This window comes from Rattus norvegicus, chromosome 18 (assembly GCF_021556685.1).
Source record: "Rattus norvegicus strain SHRSP/BbbUtx chromosome 18, alternate assembly SHRSP_T2T, whole genome shotgun sequence".
Taxonomy (NCBI): Eukaryota; Metazoa; Chordata; class Mammalia; order Rodentia; family Muridae; genus Rattus; species Rattus norvegicus.
In genome coordinates, this window is record NC_141551.1 from 66,241,953 (window position 1) to 66,265,320 (window position 23,368).

Here is a 23,368-nt window from a genome sequence, read left to right on the forward strand (position 1 = left end):
AAAGGATTCAGATCTTTTATAGGCCTCCGTTCATTCTGACAATTGATAGGCTGCCAGGTGGGCCACAGTGCAGTCTGCGCTGTGGTAATCAAGAAGTTTGCAAAGCAGAGCTCTCACCATCCACAAGTGTCTGAAGCAGGGCCTCCCAAGTCTGGGTGTTCCAACAGCTACCGTGGTGTTTAGCAGCCTGGTTGGTCCACACCCCTTGGTGCCTATGGTACTATCCCATTTCTAACAACCACAACATGTCTCTGCCTAATATATGTGCTCTAGACTTCCCCCTTTCTACTCATATGTCTCAACTGTGCATAGCCTTGGGAGTGTCCCTTGTCACTGTTCCTCCCAATGTGGAATGACAGGGAGTTTACAGGGAGTAAACCTCTTGCATTATTTTAGCAAGGAACTGATGTCTGTGTGTGTAGGGTGAGGGTTACTGCAAGTCCAGACAGATTGATTTTTCCGTTGTCTTTTTGAAAAATTTGCAGGATGAGACTGTTACGGACACCCCAGAGTGCTTCCCAGCACAGACTCATTCTCTCCCTGCTCTATCCACCCTGCCCTATCCCACCTTTCAGCAGCTTTGTGCACAGTTGCAGGGCCCTGTGTGCAGGGGGCCCTGTGCTTGGAGTAGCTCCTATAGAAGGAAGAGCCCTGTGCTCTGAGGTTGTGCTCTTAGTGCCTAGGAATTCTTAGTTGTTTTTTAAAGGGGGCTTCCTGCTTTCATTTTTTTCTAGACTCTGGTTCTACTCCTGAAAGGATTCACTATCAGCACTGGGTCCAGGTGGGAGGATGTCTGCTTGGATATGTGTGTGTGTGTGTGTGTGTGTGTGTGTGTGTGTGTGAGTTTGTGTGTATGTGAGTGAGTGTGTGTGTATGTGTGAGTGTGTGTGTAAGTGTGTGTGTGAGTGTGTGTGAGTGAGTGTGTGTATGTGTGTGTATGTGTGTGAGTGTGTGAGTGTGTATGTGTGAATGTGTATGAGTGTGTTTGTGTGAGTGTGTGAGTGTGTGTGTGTGACTTTGTGTGTATGTGTGTGAGTGTGTATGAGTGTGTATGTGAGTCTGTGTGAGTGTGTGTGAGTGTGTGTGACTTTGTGTGTATGTGTGTGAGTGTGTGTGAGTGTGTATGTGAGTCTGTGTGAGTGTGTGTGTGAGTGTGTGTGTGACTTTGTGTGTATGTGTGTGAGTGTGTGTGAGTGTGTATGTGAGTCTGTGTGAGTGTGTGTGTGAGTGTATGTGTGTATGAATGTGTGTGAGTTTTTGTGTATGTGAGTGAGTGTGTGAGTGTGTGTGTGAGTGTGTATGTGTGAATGTGTGTGTGTGACTTTGTGTGTATGTGTGTGAGTGTGTGAGTGTGTGTGTGTGTGTGTGTGTGTGTGTGTGTGTGTGTGAAAAAGAGGGAAGTGGATTTAAAGATACTTGAAAGTAGCAAGAAATCCTCCACAGAAAATTTGGGGAGGAAGGACAGATGCTTAAGCATGTTGTAAAGCTCAGCTGTTAATGTCCTTCAAAATTAATTTTTGCCTTGTTCCTTTCTACCTTGAGATTTTTATTAAAATGATATCAGGTGATTAGAAAACCTCATGAAGTGTCTATAACCGTTTGTAATGGTTTTTATTGTTATATTTCATAGGGAAGGAAAGTGATACTTATAGAGGGCTAGCCACCAAATTCATAAAGTTACTGGAAAAACAAGGCTTAGAATATAGGTTGGTCTGAGTCTAAAGGCTCACCCTGCCATTCAAAGTTAGATATTTTTATCTTCCCAGTTGACTGTCAAGATGAGGTCCTGAGTAAATATGGAAGATGCTTTTATGCTATGTGAGTTTTTAACACTGTCCAGGTACACTAGGTTTCAGATGGGGTATGATTGTAGATATAAAATAGCACAGTAAGCTGGAAGCTCTCAGATACAGGTGCTTGGGAAGCACCCCCCCTCTCCATTTGTTGCATGAAACACTCGTTTTTATACCTATCCAGTCTTGATACCTGGAAATATTTTCTTAAAGGAAGAGTCTCATTTTAAAATTTCCATCCTCTGGAAATTCTGCCGGTTTAGATGACTGGCATTTGCAGCTGGACCCCAGAAAGCTTGTTTTTGGAGTCAATAAATCAGACTTCGAAAGTCACACGAACTGTCCAAGAGCAGTTGACACTCTGAGCTCGACACCAGCTTAGCTAAAGCATTGCTCACTGGTGCCTCCTCATTCTGCAGAAGGAAAGGGCGGGGCACCGGACAGGACCTGCAGAGTATTTGTCTGTGCGTCCCTTAAATGGCTCCTATACCTTAAGTGGTTTCAGACTAACTCAGTGGCTTTCCTGTCAGGTAAAGATAGATAAATCTATCATGCATCCAAGGCTTGTCCTCTCTGGTCGGATGGGGAGCACTAAGCACTAAGCACTAAGCACTAAGCGCTAAGCACCCGTCGTGCTGTGCTGTTTGGAGCAGGGTAACAGCCATCCTAACCTGATTTCAGTTCCAGTCTCATTGCTCACTCCTTGTCAGCCTCACCGAGCCTCGCTTCCTTCATCTAGAAATGTGAACTTATAGATATTTTTAAAAATGGTACAGAAAGCAGTGACTGAATTTCTGTAACAAAGCATTTAGCAGAGGGCTGGGCCTGTGGTTGGCTAAGTGGTGGTTGTCGCTTGTTACTGTTCGTCCTATGCCATTGAGAGCCCATGACTGAGTGTATTTGTCCTGCCCCAGCTGAACTTTGGACGAGCCCTTTCTCTCCGCCTAAACAGTCACTAACAAATCATTCTACAGCGAAATAAAATGGGAGGGGACACTACTGCCCTTTAGTTTCTGAGGTATAGAGAATAATTTGTGCTTTTTCTAGCCATAGTTCAGGCTAAAATGTGGTGCCAACAGCAGAGCGCCTCTCCTTGGATACTGCCACTCTCTTACCTCAACTCAAATACGGTTTCTTACGCCCACAGCAGAATCACCGGAAACAATAATTAGTTAATGAAACCCAGCGCTATGGAAATGGAGTCTCTGAGGGCCAGGCTTTAAGATATATTTGAAATAACCCCCTTTGGCCGCTCTGTGTAAAACTGTTGATAAATGCTGGTTACTGGTTAAGCGTCGCTCTCAGTTTCTGTTCGCCTACACATTATTCCTCTACAATTCCTAGAGCTGCTTCCTAAAATCTGTCTCCAATGTTGAGGTTAATTTTTGTTGGCATGATTATAGTCTCTGTGGTCACCCTTGCTCTGTTTATTTTTACCAAATAGAGCTTCCTTGCCAGTACACAAACACCCCAGCACCTACCAAAATACAGTGCCCAGGATGGGTGCTCAAAGAATACTCACTGAGCTGGGCCTGAGTCTCTGATTATCTTTTCCTTATAAACCTTCCCTTCTATGCTGCAACCTGCAGCTCTGGGACTGACCTGTCTGGGGCAACCAGGACTGGAGAAACAGGATATTTACGGAAAAGCTGGCATGGTGTGTGTGTGTGTGTGTGTGTGTGTGTGTGTGTGTGTGTGTGTGTGTGTGTGTCTGTACGTGCACACGCGTCTGTGTAGCAGTGTTAGGCCTCAGACTTCTGAGAGGTGAAGCTGTGGTTGGTACTTTCTGCAAACACTGTCAGCGTTGGTGCTTGGCCAGTGGAAGGCTTTGTCATTCCCCTGAGCCTGCCCCAGGGAAAACCTTGAGGTTCCCATGGATCTGAGCTGCTGGAGTTCTTGGTGTGGTCATGCTCATGGCAATTCTCATTCACTCAGGACTCATCTGATCCCTACGTGTCTGACTTTCTCAGAGCACAAATCCGTTCAGAGTATGAGTTATGCTCCCAGGGCCGATGGAAGGGTATGATGGATAAACGTTGTAGCGATTCAGTTTCTGGTGCTCCGGTATTGTGTGGTTGTGACTTTTCTCGTGGTCCCTGTTTCTTCCTCATCTTCTGGATGCTCTTCAGGAGACAAACCAATGCAGCCCGAGCCAAACCGGACCTCAGCAGTTAAAAAGCAAAACCTCCACGGTTGGATTTTGAGTTAGTTTTACTTTCAGTAAACTTATTTGGTTGCACATCTCACAAAAGCAGCAGCTCTGTACACATCATCACGTTTGCCCCCTTGGTAGGCCAGGGTAGGTAAAGTGCAGGCAGCTATGCCCCTCAATGCTCTAATGTGTATACTAAACCAAGATCTGAGAGAAGAGGGCACAGTGAGACCCAGGCCTGGTGGTGACTAAAATGCTTTTCCCAAAGCCAGCATTGCCATTGGGGACAGTTTAGGTCCATTGGGGTTTTTCATCCCAGCTGGTGTTTCTCCAACAGTTAGGTGGTTTGACAGGCCATTGCTGAGATTGGCAATAGAGGATGGTGTTCCTGTGGGAGCTATTGGATTTTTTTCTAGTATTCTGAGTGATGATAAGATAGAGGCATACGAGTATTTTGTTGGTAAGGACTAGAAACATACTTATCAACCCAAGGTGATAGTGCATTGATTTGGGGACTTGATCCATTTACTAAATCAATGTTTCTCTTACGTATTATATCTATGTCATTTGGTAGCAAGACTGAATTGAGGATACAGTTGAATTAGGGAGGCAAAATCTCATTTTCATGTTAGAATGAGGACAATGATGGTGTTTACAAAATGTGCTGGGAGAGATGAGGTAGCTGTGGTAAAATGGGAACTCTCATGATAGTGTTGTTGACTTGAAACATTCTAGAATGACTCGGGAAGAGAGTCTTCAGGAACAGTAATCCATACCTGGTCTTGTAGATCCTTTTGTGTACATATCTGTGGTTGTTGTCTTGATTATGATAACTGATGTGGGAAGAGGCAGCTCATTGTGGGCAGCGCCATTCCCTTGGCTTGCCGGTTCTGAACTATATTTAGAGTGGAGAAAGCAAACTAAATCACACAAGTATGCATGCATTCATTCCCTCACTGTTCTTCAGTGTGTGTGTGGCTGTTTATGTCTCTGCCTTGACTTTGCCTGAAATGAAGGACTATGACCTGGAATTGTAAATAAACCCTGTCTCCCTTCAAGCTGCTTTTGTCTGTGAATTTATTACAGCACAGAGAGGAAGCTAGGCTACTTCACATGCAGAAAGACTTGCAGCACTTGTCCTATTATTGTCCTTGGACATGAGCTGGCTGGGGAAGACTTGCAGATGAATTAATCTAATCCTGGTAAACATCTGGGCTCAAGAGGAACATGAGAAACATTTAGACAAAAGACTTTCCCTCCTTTGTCCTTCCCCTAGGACTGAGATGTAAACTGAGGCCAGTGCAGCAGATCACAAAGTCTGGGGAGCTGCCTGCAGGGTGATGTGACTAGATAAAATCTACAACCATGTACCCACGTTTAATCCAGCATTTTCCATGATTCTCTTCTAATTTTTTTGTATAATTTTCCTTCTGATTAACAACTTTTAAAATTAAACATTAGAGTTGATAGGTTCTAAGTCATCTTTTAATTCTGGAAATACAGTTTTAGTGTAGAATATTGGCACTCATATCTACCCATAATCCCCATACTTTTACTTTTTGGTACTTTTGTTTTATTTTTACAAATTAAGTCATAGTGTAGAGTCGTTTCTTCCTCATGAGTTTGGTTCGAGGACCACTTACCAATATCCGACCCATACAGTGCTGAAGTCTCTTGTGTAACATGTAACATGGCACCGACATATTATTCCCCATCTTCCTCTATCCTTTAGGTTGTGTCTAAGTTACTTACAGCATCTACTCTGATGTCAACGCCGTGTACATTGTTATTACCTTGTTTGTTTAGAGAATAATTGCAAGATGTTTGCACATGTCTAGTACATGGGCAGTTTTCTGTAGTAAGTTGAACAACAAATATGATGTCTAAATATGTACATGTATGTAACATAAACATACATGAGTTTGGATTCTACATCTATATTGTGTGTTCATGTCTGTGCGTGTGCGTGCCTGCGTGTGTGTGTGTGTGTGTGTGTGTGTGTGTGTGACAACAACCTCAGCTGTTACCCTCATGAATGCCATCTACCTCCTTTGAGGCAGATTTCTTAATGGTTTATCTCACCGGTTAGGCTAAGCTGGTTGGCTTGGCAGCAAGCCCCCTGCCTCTCTCTTCAGCCACAGTGCTGGGATTACAGTCCAGTGGCAGCTGCCGGGAACTTTACTCTGATTTTTGGGATTGAACTCAGGTCTTGATTAGTGCCAGGCAAGCACTTTACTTACAGATGATATTTCCTACCAAGGAGTAAACAGAATGCAAAAAGGATTTCTCAGGACACTTAGGATCCTCATCAGACTTACGCTGAACTCTTAATTAGCTTACCTCCATCCTCCTAGTATTGATTGCCTTGCTTATGTTGGCTACATATTGATATTACTTTGCAGGAAGAGGTAATACATGTAACTGTATTAACTATATATACAAAAGTCTTTGGAGTACTGTGTTGGAAATTATTCTTGTTCCAGGTTTGAGGCTATAAATATAATATGTTATTGTGCTGCAGGAGAAGTCATACTACCGTATCTTCTCACGCGTCTGATAGGTGGTCATCTAATACTTTACACATTAAGCTTCTGAAGGCCCTAGAAGTAGCTAAAAGTAAGTGTTATGACTGCTGTACGGTAGTCGCTTGGCTTGCATCGCCGCACTAATTCCCTACAGCCGTCCTGTGTGATAGCCATTGCTCGCTCACCTGTGAAGGAGAATTAAAGCCTTTGAAGAGGTAACACATGACCAAGGCCGTACCTCTCACAGGCGCTGGAGCTGGAGCTCCCCCAGGCATTCACGTGTCTTCCACAAGCCCAGTTCTGTTGCTTCGCTGGCTATTCATGACACAGATTGTCTCAATAGCACCCATGCACAGGTCCTCTTATCTAGGGTCAAAGGAAGGGAGAGAGTCCGAGAGAAGCCTTGGTTTTTCCTTGTCTACAGTAAACACGATGTAGATTAAAAAGAAACAGGATCAGAACCATTGTCGATTGCGCTAGATCAGGATAGTGTGTTACAGGGACTCAGAAGATGCTATGTGGCTGCACCCATTCGGTGAGCCAGGAGAAAGACTAGCATCTGAAAAGCACATACAGTCAAAGTGTGCACTGCCCTCCACAGCTCCCTGAGGCAGGGACCGCTGAGCGAGCAAGCGATCCAGGGACCGGTGCATCAGAGAGACAGTGACTCACAACTGCTGTTGAGATGCTTTGGAAAACTTTCTATCAACAGTAACTATAGCATTTACCCCCTAAAGGATACTGAACGGCTAAACTTCTGAGTGTCTTAGAAAAACCGTGTTTTCGTAAAGATATTGATTATTTTTTCTTTGATAAAATTTAACATTGGCATTTTATGCTAAATGAATTTTTAAAAATTCAAATTATGTGTTATGAGCAATTATGTATAATTTGTAAAACACAACGGTCTGTAATATTGAAGCAATTGAGTCTGGAAAATTAAAACACTTTTTCAGTAGTGTCATCTGAAGGAGTTATCGTGTGTTGAGTGAATTCTTGTTTGGCATTTCATCTAGCCTGTTCTAAGGAAAGAATCAGAACATGGTAGGAGACCATTGAACTGACTTCATTATCCAGCAGCATCGCCAGATATGCTACCCCCTTGTCTCAGACATCCGTGTTAACAGTGGTGTTTTTGCCTTACAGCTTTTCTGGGAGAAGAGGCTACAAGGACTTAGCGCATCAGATGTAACAGAACAAATTATAAAAACCATGGAGCTACCTAAAGGTCTTCAAGGTATCGAAATTGAGTTGAAGAGATATTTGCTCAGTACCTACTGTGTGCCAGGCACTGTACTTAGATATTGGGCATTCACAGGTGACCAATACCAGCAGGCCTTTGCTTTGGGGGACCACGTGCTTTGCTGGATGACATGCCTCTTATGCTATAAACCAAGGGAAAGCATACATGACAGACGTCATAAAATACTTCTGCATAGTATGTCAACCTTAACCTTTTGTTTTCTTCTGTGTGAATGTTGGGTTCTTGGCTAGCCTTGTGGTCTTTAACCCATGCGCTGCTGTAACACCTGAACCAAGCGGTTCCATGTTTCTGACTTAGAGCAGCATCTCACCCCAGCATTTGCTTTCTTGTTCTACACTGAAACACCAACTTCAAGCTCTCCTGCTTCTCTATAGATGCTGCTCTCATATACTTGTGCCCCATTCAAGGTAACATTATTTCTCAAGTATTAGAATTTCAGTCCTCAACATTGACTGAGTGTGGATTTCTCAGAAATCTTCCAAGTGGACAGTTGGGCTGATATCTCATACTTGTATGTTCCTACACATTATTGCTTTAAATAAATTCAGAACTTTGATGGGATCACTTAAAGTTTGCTCTGGCTAGAGGCCCTCACAAGCCCGAGGTTGTGCTCTTATCACTTTGAGGAATCTGGCTCTGGTCATTTGAAAGTGATGACTAAGTTAGTGCATGTCATGCTGGCACTGACCTTCCCTGAAGTCAGAACATAGATGATAAGCCTAGAGATTGGAAATTGTTATTAAAAGCTAAGTAGGAAGAAACCAATCCAAGTTATGTTAACAGGGATACTTGAGTATAGCACAGTGATCTCACAGGGTCTTAAATTATGTAAATAGTTGACCTTTCTTGAGAAAACGAACATAAGTTTTCAAAAGTTAGGGCCTTAAGAAATGTATTTTGGGGTTGGGGATTTAGCTCAGCGGTAGAGCGCTTGTTTAGCGAGCGCAAGGCCCTGGGTTTGGTCCCCAGTTCCGAAAAAAAGAAAAAAAAAAAAAGAAATGTATTTTCAAGTTGACGTTTGAATTCTTAACTGTTCTTAACTGTCCTTTGGTGTGCAGTAGCCATAACATGGATGTGGCTTTTCCTCTGTGGCTTTGGCGGGTTCACTTGTATGGTCCTCAGTAAGCATAAACATCCTGGCCTTTGAGACAGCGGCAGGCCCATCCGCTCAGGGGCGGTTCCCTCTCAACAGTGTTGCTTTCTCCCTGTAGGAGTCGGCCCAGGTAGTAATGATGAGACCCTTCTGTCTGCCGTGGCCAGTGCTTTGCATACAAGCTCTGCACCCATCACCGGACAGGTCTCTGCGGCCGTGGAAAAGAACCCTGCTGTTTGGCTTAACACATCTCAACCCCTCTGCAAAGCTTTCATTGTTACAGATGATGACATTAGGTAAGCCATTTTAACATAATCTTGAATACCTCAGTTTTGCTTGTAGACTTTTTTTTTTAATGAACGCCATTAGGTTCAGTGCCACAGCTAATACAGTTGATCATCCTGTATTCAAAACTTAAAACCGAGTTCAACACCCAAAGCCTTTTGAGGTCTGATTTGACACTGTATGTGAGCAGCCTGATGCCATTTAACTTCGCTTCATGTGCTAAGCTATTAAAAATGCCATGGAAATCACCTTCACGCCGAGTGCATCAAGAGTATGTGAAGGGGGAGTGAACTTTGTGTTCAGCTGTACGTCCCACAGACCAGACATCTTTGTCTATATGCATACAAATTCCCCCAAAGGCGGGGTGGCTATCTCTAAGGGATGCCTCTGTCAGAGATGGTCTTTTGGGTACTACAGAAGTCAGGGTTAGCTTTATGCCAACTTTATGTCATCTAGGAGGAGGGACTCTCAATTGAAAAGTTGCCAGCATAAGATCGGGCTGTGGATAGGCCTGCAGGGCAGTGACTGACTGCTCACCTCCCTGTGGGCAGCGCCATCTCTGGGCTGGAGGTCCTGATGCTGTAAGAAAGCAGAATGAACAAGTCGTGAGGACAAGCCAGTGAGCAACCCGGTCCATGCCTCTGTCTCAGCTCTGCCCCAGGCGCTTGCCCTGCTTGATGAGTTCTGGCCCAGACTCCTCTGATAATGAACTGTGATATGAAAGTGTAGGCAAAATAAACCTCGTTGTTCCCAAGCTGCTTTGGTCATGATGTTCACACAGCAATAGAACTAATATACAGAGCTTTTGTGAGACGCAGGGAAGGTGATAAAGATCTTGGTAAGGAAAATGCTCCCGAAATAAGCTTTGTTTCAGAGTGAGCATCACAGGCATGGCATCACAGCATTAGTCACATTCTCAAAGCAGCAGTCACAGTCGGTGCCTCTGGAGCTCCGCTCTAATGAGCCCCTTTCCTGCATCCCATCGGGCCTTTTCTGCAGTTTCTTTTTAGTTTTAGTTTGCCTTTGTAGTGCTTGAAATCGAAACCCAGGCCTCTGGAATTCAATCCCCAAACCACACCCTTAACCCTTTCACGTGACTGTGATTCTTCCCGCAAGCCTTTGTCTGCAAGCCAACCTTTCTTCAAAGAAGGTGACAGACAGCTTTGCCGCCTTAAGGCCCAGTTGCATTTTAAAGTCCAGTTTATTTAACATGAGTTTATTTATTTCATTCAAACTCAGTTTAGGGGTTTACTTATATCAACTTTGTTACATGTAAAGATTTAAAAGAGTTTGAGAGACACAACTCATCCATGCACACACGCATACGTTCATGTGCACGCCCACAAGATACACACAGGAACACATTCGCGCACATGTATATATGCACACTCATACAGTAGAGCAAGATGGGAAGCAACCGAGGAAAACAGAACAAAGAGGTAATCAGTGGGGAATAAGAGAGGAGATAGTTACATCTGTGAAGATCTTTCTAAGGCTGGGCCACAGAACAGCCGCTTAGTGCTACAGTAAAAGGGAAACCCAGCTCAGCCTGACAGCACCCAGAAGTAGAAGCAAACTATTATTTGGAGAAGCCACACACTAAGTGGTGAGATCACAGGAAGTTCCACTCTGGAACCTTTGAACTGGGGCTCCATTACTTTGTTGTGATGATAGTGATGTCGCAGTACACTGCTTTGTCTTTGAAACATGGTGGTGTGTAAATGAACGTCACTATTTCTGTTTGAGCCCAAGCCTGAGTTTTCCTGGAGTACCATTCCTAGATGAGACCAGCAGATGGCAGTTTGGAAACATCCAATTTGAAATAGTTTTCTGTTTGTTTTTGTTTTCATCTAAATCTATAAAGAGTTGATATGGAAATGTTCCTAAATGTGTGAATCTAGCTAGATTTATAACTGGAAAACCCTTCTCGGGCTCTAAAGTAATCTGCTTTGAAAAGATAGAAACCGTTTGAGGTTGTATTTGGATGCTTTTGTTTCCTGGAATTTGCAATCAACTTTATTTTTGAAGAACTTATAAAAAAATCAAATATAAAAATCAAAGCAAGAGATGAGGTTGCCCTGTGGATCATTGTGACCTTGAGGAAGATAATCACCTGGGGAACAAGGCTGTTTCCTTCTCGGTGTGAACACAGAGATAGCGAACAGGACTTTCCCAAGTCGTGTGGTTAGACTGGGGTATGGGCATGTCAGTGGCATCGTTCAACACTAGGATTGTTGATAGTCAAGGCGTGATCTCAAACCCAGACCTGGACCTGTGTTGATTGTCTAACATCCTTTCATGTGAGGGAACTGGCACGGCAGGACTTAGCCGGCCGCGTTGCTTGTTGAGTTGGCACAGGCTCAGGAGTGACTGAGTGCAACCGCTGCTCTTCCTCCAACTGGAGCCAGCCTTTGCGGTCCGCAAAGCTTCTAATTAGAGACCTTATTCTGGGGTTGGGGATTTAGCTCAGCGGTAGAGCACTTGCCTAGAAAGCCCAAGGCCCTGGGTTCGGTCCCCAGCTCCGAAAAAAAGAAAAAAAAAAAGACCTTATTCTTACACAGGAGCCTGCTGATCCTCTCCATTATTCCAGTGACGGTGTGTGTGCTTCCCCAGTGAGCCTTGGCTAAAAATCTCAGCATTAAGTTTATCTCTTCAGCATACTTGATAATATTTTCATTCATGGGTGTAATTGTTTTCTGATACTTAGTGACATCCCATAAATTGTAGCCTAAGTCGTTTATAAGTTCACAGTTCTGTGGTTCGACTGTGCTTAGCCTCACTAGGCTGAAATCAGTGATTTCTGGATCATCTTACCTTCAGGAACGTGGGAGTCTTTTTCTAGGTTCAGATGCTTGATAAGAAACTCATTATGTGCTGCAGAGAAGAGACCTCTGTTCTCCTCTTGGCTGCTGAACAGGGCGCTCAGTACTCTTGAAGGTGACCTTGCGGTCCCCACTACTGATCTACAGTTCCCACTACTTACCTTATGGTCCCCACTACTGACTTGTGGTCGCCACTACTGACTTGTGGTCCCCACTACTGACCTGTGGTCCCCACTACTGACCTGTGGTCTCCACTACTGACCTGTGGTCCCCACTACTGACCTTGTGGTCCCCAGTACTGACCTTGTGGTCCCCACTACTGACCTTGTGGTCCCCAGTACTGACCTTGTGGTCCCCACTACTGACCTTGTGGTCCCCAGTACTGACCTGTGGTCGCCACTACTGACCTTGTGGTCCCCAGTACTGACTTGTGGTCCCCACTACTGACCTTGTGGTCCCCAGTACTGACTTGTGGTCCCCACTACTGACCTTGCAGTCCCCACTACTGACCCACAATTCCCACTTGGCTTCTCTTACACCTTCACATTGTTCTCTCAGCTTCTTACTGGTTAGGTTCATCAGCTTCCTTGTGATTAACTAATGATTCGATGATTAGTAACCAATTATAGAGCAATATCCCACAGTGTCTACCAATGTCATCCACTCCTCCTGGGGTAAATTGTACAAGGAGTACGTATTGGATTTGGAGGAGACTTGGAGAACGTCATAGAATTCTGTCTATTCCTACAGCAAGCACATTTGTTGCATAAAGGCAAGAAGTTGTATTCAAAGTAAAAGAAACTCTTCAGTAGACATCAGAGCTCAAGCTAGACCTCCTCACAAGGTGCAGTGTGTCCCGCCCTGCCTTCCTCATGGGTCATTCCCAGCCTCTGCCTCGTGACCTGACAGTAGTGGTGAGCTTGCCAATGTGACGGATGTGTGTATTCTTACCCTGCTCCATTACACGGACAGGCGTTGAACCCCAGCCTCATTTGATACAAAGAAACTGTAGAGGTCAGAGGTCAGACTGACATTGTACTGCTTCCCTCCTGTGGATTTGAATCTCCCTTTAGGAACTGGAGGTCTGTTAGCAATTCTTTGTGCTCTTTCTTTTAATAAAGAAAAGATAAAGTTTTTGTGGCTACATGATACCTATTACCCTCCTTATCTTGGACATGGTATCATTTACTTCAGGGTAACAAAATGAACTCCCCAGCTGGCTAATCTTCTGGAGTTTTCCGGGACTTGCTTCCTTTACCTGTTTGGAATCCCAGGTTTGGGCAGTGCTGCAGTCTGTCTGCCCTAGTGGGAGGAAACCGCACTATTTTTTCTGTACAGCCCTGAATGTTCCTCGTTACTGTGCCTTCTTCACCTACTCTGCATGGAGCCTGACATCACCTGTCTCTTCACACCAGGATATGGCTGTTCTCCGTGTGGGACTAGCCTGTGCTCCTCCTCCTCTGTCTGTTTCTTGCTCTGGCCTCCTGGATTGCTTCTGGATGTCCATTTGCTCTTGTGGTCTCAGGAGCTGGCCTCATCTTCTCCCTTGTGCTTCACAGAGCTGTAGAACATTCTAGTAGCCCCTTAGCCTTGGTTTTGTTTTTCATCTAATGGTTCAGGACCTTCTTTATGATGTAGAATCACTATCACTTTTGATGTCACCTTGCTTTCAGCAAACTAGAGAAGCTCATGGTATGGTCTCACCTACTAGGATCATCTCAGTTGGACAGGTGGTTTTGGTCTTTGTCCTCAGTGCATGGGCTTTAGGGGTCCTGGCCCTGCTCTGCTGATCTGGTCTCGAAGTACTCATCCAGCCACAGATGCCAGGACAAGCCCAGCACATGTCTCTATTGAGGCTTCAGCTCCTAAGTGGTTTCCTTTCCTTTTCAAGGCCAGCTCTCTCACATATCCTTACTTCCAAGTCATTTCTACTTATTTCTTAAATTATAATCCCAAATCTTCACATACTTGAAATTCTGGAAGTTGAGGGAAAGATCATGCAAGTTCATGTATTCGTTCCAGAATCTCTTGCGATAAGAGGTGACCACCATTGTACAGGCTGCAATGTGTTCTGGTGAGAGCTAGCACCGTCTGCTTCCCGTCTGCTTCCCATGTAGCGTGGCGTTTGGGACGCCCAAGGAGAAAGAAGTGCACCTGTCTGTGTGGTCCTCGAGGGCTTGGGGCTGCCAGAATAGTTTCATTTTTATCACGGAGTTTTCAGTTTCATTTCTTTCTGTTTTTGAAAAGGAAACAGGAAGAGCGAGTCCAACAAGTCCGAAAGAAACTAGAGGAAGCACTCATGGCGGACATCCTGTCCCGGGCCGTGGACACGGAGGAAGTAGACATTGACATGGACAGTGGAGATGAGGAGTAAGAATATGACCAGGTGAGCCTCGCCAGGCACAGAGAGAGGCTGGGGAAGGAAGGGAGGAGGGGGCGCAGGGGGACATGGGGGGAGGCTGGGGGGGGCGAGCACAGAGGGAGGCATACAGAGAGGCAGGTAGAGAGAGGCACATGGAGGGAAGGCATTTGCTCTCATGGTGTTTTCCCCTTGTAGCCTGCTCAACACTTACAGGTCCTGCGCATGCCCCACTCTGCCCTAAGGACCCATAAGCTATCATGTTTGCCCTAATTTTGGGAGGACATTGTTGTTGCCGTAGCCACCTACCCAGAAAGAGTCCTTTGATCTACTTTGTATGCTTTTAATTGGTGCTGAAAAAATGGCTAGGGTGTCCTGAAAGAAAGCAGAGGAAGGAGAAAAGGACTCTTAGTTTGGGAGGAATGGCTAGCCTGTTTGCCTTCTGGGGGGTGCCACACCCTCCTTGGAACTATGGCATTAAGATAAGCAGAGTCTTGCCATTAGTAGATTCTTAATACTGTGCATCAGATATAGAGAGATCAGGAAGAGAATTGACAAGTCTAACACCTGCACCTTAAAGATGCTCTTGTAAGTGTGCGTTCTGTTTGATGAATGCTCACCTTCTGTGGCTTTGATGCTGTATCACTTCCTAACCTCTGTCTTGTGTCTTGGCAAGATCTGTTTTACTTTCGGCCACACATATACCAGTGGCTTGTTCCCTCAGAAACCAAATCTGAGAAGAGAGACAGCAGAGCAGAACATGATGCAAAGGGTCAGCAAAGCTGCCGTGAGGAAGGGATGTTTACCTTGGTCCTGAAAGATGAGTAGAATTGAGTCAAGCAAGCAGAGCACAGGTGGAAAGTGGCTTGGTTAGAAGGGTCAGCAGAGAGAAGGTTTCTTCAGAGAAGGGATTTGAGGTGGGAATGTAGTGTTGCTGTTGCCTAGGGAGCAGTGGGGAGTGTGTGGGCAGCAGGCCTAGCAGGAAGGTCTGTGAATCATGGTGCAGACTTCGAGCTTACTCAGTCTTACGGAAGGTTAGTAGTATGATCGGATTTGCTTGTTTGGTGTGGAGTAGAGAAGGCATGGAGGCAGGGACCAGTTGGAATGTTGCAGTGTTAGTCTAGTAAGGGACAGTGGTGACTTTCTCAAGGTGACACTCCTGTCACCTTAGCAGGAAAGGGTAGGTCTTAGATGCGGTAGAATCAGCTTCTGGGTGGCTGGCTGGAGGTGAGCTGGAGAGAGCAGAAGGGAGAATGAGGTTCCACTGGAGCTGCTGTGGGAGTCCTGTTTGGTGGAAGAGCAGAGCACAGGTCGGGAATGGAGAGAAGATGGGCGAGCTGTTGGCATCACCTTCCCTTCCATCGGGTGCCTCTTTTTATTTTAATAGTGTCCCATACCCTGATGACACTGCGACCAAGGAGTAAACTTAATACATCCTTCCCTGTGCAGGCAGGGCAGTACCATCCAGCAAGCAATTTCCCAGCCACACAGAATGTTTAGATCATTTTAGTCCTATTTTAAGTTTATTTCCTTACTGGAAGAGTCTGGCTCAGTCTTATTTTAAGCCTTTTATCTCCTCACTGAGGACAGAAAGGGACTGTGTTGACAATTTAGACTTTGTTTTACAAGCTGAAAGGATGCACTGTAGGACTCTGATGAGTTCCTTCAGTGTGTGTTACATTTGTCAGAGAAGTGTAGAGCACGTTCCTCTGGTCTGAGGCCCTAACCACAGTGTCTCTGGGGCAGTAAGGGAGCCTGCATGAGTGTTGTTCCCACTGGCAGTCTATGCCGTTGAATCAAGATGCCATCTGGAGTGGAACTCGTCTTCTGTCAGGCTTTTTCCTTCTCTTTCAGAATTCACTCCAGGACGGTCAGGAGTGGCATAGTTAAGGCCTTAGCTTCCTTGGTGATGACTTTCTAGAGTGCTCTCGGGCAGCAGACAGACAGCTCCTGTTGATAACAGGTGTTTAGGCACTCCTCCCCAATGCACAGCAGCCGGCACCTGCTCAGGATATTGAGGAATGGTTAGAATTTTAATTCTTTAAAAATGACTATTATTCTGACATGTTCAATAGGAACAGACTTATGCATATTATATACTGACCTTAAGAAGACATTGTTAGACTAAGCCAGTAGGCTTGTAACGTATGGAATAATTAGGATAGTTCTTAATTATTAAAATTATGCTTTTATAACCTACTCATTTAGTCTATGTGCATCCAAAATCCTTAATAACCTGGAGCAGGGCTGCACAACCAGAATGGATGTTCATCCTTATGTATGGAATAGATGGGGCTCTAGCTTACAGCTAGATAAGAGGTGGGGCTGGCCAGTCACATGACTCATAACAGATTGTCTCTGACTCTTCTAAGCTTCATTTTCCTCAGCTCCGCCAGCCTCCTCATGCTGTGCTCTGTCCAGTGTTCTGTAGACACAGGAATGGCATGCACTTTTTTATTCGTAGTTAAGTAACATACCGAGGTCTTCAGTATTACTTAAATTGCATAGAATAGATAAGTACCCAGGTTATCAGCATTTTAAAAATGATTTCGAAAAGGAGATAATGACCGAAACAAATGTGTTGAAATGAGCAGCTGTGAGTGAACTGGATTAAAGATACAAATGGTGGGCCGGAGAGATGGCTCAGCGGTTAAGAGCACTGGCTGTTCGTCCACAGGTCCAGCGTTCAATTCCCACCAACCACATGGTGGCTCACAGCCATCTGTCATGGGATCCGACGCCCTCTTCTGGTGTGTGTGAAGACAGCGACAGTGTACTCACATACTCACATAAAAATAAATCTCTTTAAAAAAAAAAGATACAAATGGTTCAGTGCGCAGTTGCACGGAATCATCCTACTTAGGTAAGCAGGAAGACGCAGGCACACTCACAGATGTTCTGAGGTAAAGTCCATCATTGTGGAGCACAGGAGATTATTAAGCCGAATTTTCTCAAAAACACGTCTGGGTTTGTCTTCTGTCTTTTGGAATGTTTTATTTATCCTGTGAGTTTCCTTTTTATTCTTTTTAAGATAATTGTAGACCAGAAATACTGTATAAGCACGTGACCTGGGTACTAAAAGTACTCAGGATGAAATACTGGAGTACCAGGATCTGGTGATTAGAGTTTTTAGCCATCACTGTCTGGACTGCAGCTCAGGGCTCTACCAGGGCTGTCAGAATGGGGTTCTTAGTGAGTTTCTCTGACCTTTCACCTAGGAAGTCATCGTTCTTTCTTTTGTCTTCCCAGGTAACTTTCGACTGACCTTCCCCAAGAGCAAATTGCTAGAAACGGAATTCAAACATTTCCACCGGGTTTCGCCTGTAAGGAGAAGAGTACCTGAGCACACAGCTTTTTAATAGCACTAACCAATGCCTTTCTAGATGTATTTTTGATGTATATATCTATTATTCCAAATGATGTTTATTTTGAATCCTAGGACTTCAAATTAGTCTTTTATAATACCAAGCAGGACCTAAGATGCAATGACGCTTTCCGTGCCAGGTGCGATCGACTGGAAATGTAGCGCTTACCGAGATATTCGTTTCCCCCACAGTTTTAATATAAACAGATCAGGAGTACCAAATACGTTTCCCAATTAAAGATTATTATACTTCACTGTATATAAACAGATTTTTATACTTTATTGAAAGAAGATACCTGTACATTCTTCCATCGTCACTGTAAAGACAAATAAATGACTATATTCACAGACTGATTGGAACTTCTTCTGTTAAAGATCACACACAGAGCCCTGGATAGCGTTCCCGCATTCAGCTTTGCCCCGCCCTCAGCCTGCTATTGGAGGTGATAGGAAGTAGCTGGCATACTGTAGTGCGCCTGCGCCTGCGGGTCTCTCTCTCTCTCTCTCTCTCTCTCTCTCTCTCTCTCTCTCTCTCTCTCTCTCTCTCTCTCTCTCTCTCTCTCTCTCTCTCTCTCTCTCTCTCTCTCTCTCTCTCTCTCTCTCTCTCTCTCTCTCTCTCTCTCTCTCTCTCTCTCTCTCTCTCTCTCTCTCTCTCTCTCTCTCTCTCTCTCTCTGTGTGAAGATTGTGGTTCCCCGGAAGCTTCGCACTGACTTCCGAAAGACAGCTTTCCTGTCTTACCCGTGAGTGGTACTTTGGGTAGTGTTACACGGTAAGGCTCTTCCTTCCTTGTGACAGGAGTTAGGGTTGCAAGGCCCATGGAAGGAGCTGACCAAAGCTCCACTGGTTTGACTGGAATGTTTGCCCTTTCTAGTGTCCGCAAGCTAAGTCAGTAGAGCGCTCCAGGTCCTTCGCCCCAGTGAGGGGCAGGTCTAAGACAGCCTTGTGCACCAGAGTGTGAGACTTTGCTAGCCAGCGACCTTGTCTTCTGTTAGAAGCTCTGGGCCTAACTTTCTGACCACTTAAATTATTTAGTAAATACTTACCAAAACTACCATTGAATTATTCGATGAGTTTTTAAATGAAAACATAATACTTAAAAATTGATCAGAGCCAAAGACAAGTAGGAGTGGCTATAAGCAAATTAGAGGAAATTATGAAAAACAGAGCAAAATTAATGCAGCTTTACAGGTACAGTTTATGTGCTTGTGTGCTGGACCTGTGCTGTGTGTTCACTTTAAATGATCACACATGCTAATCATGCTTGAGTCCCTACATTCAGGTCTCAGCACCAAAAACAAAACAAAACAAAACAACAACAACAAAAAGAACAGAAACAAACAAAAAACAAACAAACAAAAAAAATTGGCCCAAAGTACTGTGCTCAAGGTTGTAACCACTTGTGTATCCTTGTCACTCGTGTCCTTTATCCCCAGGACCTCCACCACCCCTTCATTCCCAGGGACGGAGGGAGTACAGGATCCTCAAAGCCATGCAAGTGGCTGTCTTTGGGCTGCCGTGGTTTTGGAACTGTATTGCTGAACTGTAAAAGTTTGGAATTTCTGATCTGATTACATTCTTGGGTCTGAGCCTTAGGCCCCCAGTTTTATGGAAACATCCCTGCTGGTGGATGGGTGGGCAGCTCTGCCTGCTGTGGGAGGATCGTTGTCAGAGGACCCCTGGTAGGGGCCCGTCAGAGCGACTCGGGATGAGTGTGTTTCTAGGCCGCTATTAGAATGGCTTCCCAGATGTTGCCCTCCTTCTACCCAAAGCCCAGCTTTGGATAGCGTCTGTAGTAACTGTGGCTTCCGATCACTTGTCTTGTTTTTTATACAGCACAATCCAAACCGCCGTATAAACTTCTGTACACACATCCTTTGAGAGCAAACTGACCGTGTGCATACGCAAACGCTTTAGCAGGATTTCTTTGCTCACGTAGAAAACAAGGTGTGAAAGCCATTAGAACGAGGCCTCTCAGTGACCACCGCTCGAGGCTGCCATGCTCCACAGGACATGCGCCAAATCAAATTCATCATTTTATCACCACATGCCCACCATCATCTTGGATTCTTCTACTTGGGTCAAAGTTGATTTCAGCTGGACAAGGCAGAAATCCGGAAAGGATGCCGGATGCGGCTCATTCCCTCGCTAGTGGCGTCTGTGAATCAGTCCTGATAAGAGTGCTGCATTAACCACCCCCTCAGACCCTTCTTTCCACAGCCACTAAGCTCACGGGACCCTTCTTTTCACCCTCTGGATTCCGGAATAGCCTTCTTTTTCTCAGCTGTTCCCTGCCCCTTCTCCTTCCTCTGTCTCCAGTTTTTTTCTCCAAAGAAGCAGCAGCGGTTGCACCCTTCCCTGCTCGGAATTCCCCAGATGCCTTTAAGCGCAGCTTCAAATGTCAGAACGTGAGTTCTGCAGCCAGAGAGCCCATGTCTCGTCCTAGTCTTGGCACTCGTAGCTTGTCAGGGCCCTCAGTCTCCTTGAGTTTATTCCTCCTTGGTGAAACAGGGATAACAATACCTACCTCATAGAGTTGTGAGGATCCCGCGAGATGGCGTTTGCAAGGTGTTCAGTACCCAGTTCCTGGCACTTTGCGGGTCAAGGCCGTCGCCACCATTCTTGTTGCTTTCGAGAGGTGCTCGCGCCTCGTCTGTGTGGCTTCACTTTTCAGTACCTCGTTCCTTTGTAGAGATCTGTATTTGTTGTCTCTTGAGTAGAATGTAAGCTCGATGAGAGCCAGGCTGTTTCCGGGCGCAGCCCCCGGACAGCACCTAGCCTGTGGCACATCTTCAGACGTGTAGTAAATAAGCACTCATTCCTGTTTCAAAAAAAAGGAAAAAAAAAAAAAAAGAAATGGAAGGATGGTCAAAAGACTCTTCATGATCTCATAAACAGTAGTCTCATCCGGCTCTGACCCTGTTCCCTTTCATTTCGAGAAAAGCCACACCACTCGCTCCTTTGAAGTTCCCTGGGGGCCTTGGTGCCCTGTGCACCTGCTGTCCCCTTTGCCTGCCTGTCTGCGCGGCGAGTTCCTGGTCACCGGTAAGTGGCAGCTCGGTGGCTACCTCATCCGCGGTGTTGCCCTGATTTCTCCAGGCAGATGATCTTTCCATTGGCCAAGTTCTCGGTGTCTTTTGTAAATACCTCCGCGGAGGCAACTCACTGTATTGTACGAAATGTTTTGCATGTCCGTCTCTCGTACTACACTGTAATCCATGTAAAAGCTGAGCTGGTGTCCTTTCATCTTCAAGCCCTCCGGGGCCTTGAACAAAGCCTGGAATGTGCTTGTTAATAAGTATTTGTTGAATGAAATTGTGAGTGCATAAAGACTCGTGCTGTTAGAAGACATATTTTATCAAGACAGAGTGCCCGATGGCTTCCAGGATTTTTTTTTTTTGTCTTTTAGAAAGCATTCTATAATCTCTTTGAATGTAATATTGTTTAAATTTAAAAAAATAATACAAGTTTAATATAGAGCTTCGTAAATGATTGCAAAAGATAGAAGCTTTGTGATCTTTCAAATGCCGTAGAGTTCAAAATAAATATTTGCACTATTTCCATAGTGAATGCTATGAGGAAATGTACAGCAATAAATTTTGATGCTTTAAAAAAATGTTTGTGTAAATCATCTTCCATGCCTTAATCCATGAAAGATGGCTCTGGCTTCCGGGACACGAAGGACTTCGGGCTGGGTTGCGGGGTACCGGAGCTCTCAGAGCACCGTTCTTTTTTTTTTTTTAACTTTTAAATTATATATTGCTAAATTATATCTCTAAAGTATTCTTTTTTTCTTTCGTATTTTTCTTTATTTTTAATTTTTTTCTTTCCTTTTTTTCTTTATTAACTTGCATATTTCTTATTTACATTTCAAATGTTATTCCCTTTCCCGGTTTCCGGGCCAACATCCCCCTAACCCCTCCCCCCTTCCCCCTCCCCTCCCCCTCCCCTTCTTTATGGGTGTTCCCCTCCCCATCCTCCCCCCATTGCCGCCCTCCCCCCAACAATCACGTTCACTGGGGGTTCAGTCTTAGCAGGACCCAGGGCTTCCCTATCCACTGGTTCAGAGCATCGTTCTTTTTTTTTTTTTTCTTTTTTTTCCGGGGGGGGGGGGGGGGCGGAGCTGGGTACTGAACCCAGGGCCTTGCGCTCACTAGGCTAGGCGAGCGCTCTACCACTGAGCTAAATCCCCAACCCCCAGAGCATCGTTCTTAACACCCTTGTTGCTTTGCTTGGGAACTTCAGACTCAGGAGACCCCTGCCTCCCAGCTGCCTGCAGGGCTGGCCTGCCTGCTGTCACCTCTGGGATGGGTCTGTATGTGACCCCCGTACTCGGCACGTTTCAGTTGTCTACAGAGGAGGGACCATCTGTCAGCTACCTCACATCGGGCTGTGCCCAGAGGAGCTGCAGAACTAGGCCTTGCCATGCAGGGGAATAAGCTGCCCATAGCAGAGCGCTGAGACAGTTGGAAAAATTGTCATTGGTAGAGAGTATGTCCTCTTTCGTTATAATAACTACCTTTTTAGAAGGCTATGAGTAGGGAAAATTTTTTTTTATTTCATCTTAGAGTTTACAACCTAGCATTTTACAACCTGACACTTGTACCACTGCCGATGTCATCCTTGAGTTTTTAACTGTATAAATAAAACAGGTGTGTATTTTTATTCTCATTTAAGAGTTAAGGAATTCAAGACCCAGACGCATACATGTTTAATGGAAGTTAACCTGGTGCAGGGAGTAGATTGGAATACAGTGGTCTGTTTCTAGAACCATTCACCCTGTGTTGCCCCCAGCTCTCTGTGACGGAGAGTAGCACAGTGGCAGGGGCCACATAATACAGTATGCTTGTACCTGATCGCTAATGCCGGGCAGAGGGGCCCTCTGAAGCTTTAACAGAGGACGCTGTCTGAGAAATCTTTTACAAGGATGATTTCTTACTTATGTAGTTCTTCGTCACAGAACATAGGGACCATTTTTATGTAGACTTAGGCTATGTTTCTCATGAATTTACCTTCAGGTTTTGTGACTGTGCACCCCGATGAAAGAATATTTAAAGTAGGGTGAGCCTGCAGGGCATTGAGAGTAGGAATATTTGACCCAACATTTATTTTCATCTCAACTTTTTGGGATTTTCCTATATTTAAGTGTCTTACTGTGAACATATTAGCACATGTTTACAAATCCAAGTTGTAAATGAACCTAAGTTTGGGACCCAGGCTTTTATTTTTGAAAGGACACAAAGAGCTTCCTCTTGTTTCTGGAGTTAAGGAGGCTGCCCACACGGTGCAGTAACACGTACACTTTTGTGATCGTGTGTGTGTCTGGGGCCATTTCTGTGACTTCTGTGGAATTCTCAACGGGGAATAAGACACAATGAGCCATCAAGGGTTGGCCTGGAAACCGCCCTGGCTTGGCTACTGGTCTCCCTCCGTCCTCACAGTCCGTCATCTGTAGCTTAATTTCTGCCTGAATTGAATGGATGGAGGCTATAAGTGTACATCACGTCCCCCGCATGGCAAAGATATTTCGTGAATGCTTGCAATTTCTTCTTCTAAACAAAGCAAAATGAAACCCAACTAAATTAAAAACCATACACCAACACCCCCAGATGATTTTTTTTTACTTTTTTACCCTTTATTATCAATATGAAATTCCATATATGTAATAATCAAGATATAGTGTAATAGCCCTTTTCCCATCTTCCCCCTCCCT

General features: G+C 44.9%; 1 protein-coding gene across 2 annotated transcripts in view; it reads left to right on the plus strand.

Annotated features, from left to right (window-relative positions):
• Mbd2 (methyl-CpG binding domain protein 2) overlaps positions 1 to 18,005 on the plus strand; it is a 67,043-nt gene extending 49,038 nt beyond the window's left edge. Inside the window, exons 5-8 of one of the 2 annotated variants that reach the window (XR_015642456.1) lie at positions 7,617 to 7,707; positions 8,946 to 9,123; positions 14,182 to 14,320; positions 17,543 to 18,005. Coding sequence is in view for 1 of the 2 variants with exons in the window: in NM_001115025.1 (NP_001108497.1) it covers positions 7,617 to 7,707; positions 8,946 to 9,123; positions 14,182 to 14,308 (396 nt within the window). In the remaining variant the exon portion in view is untranslated. 2 annotated transcript variants of the gene reach the window in all.
• Positions 18,006 to 23,368: the final 5,363 nt, after the last annotated feature.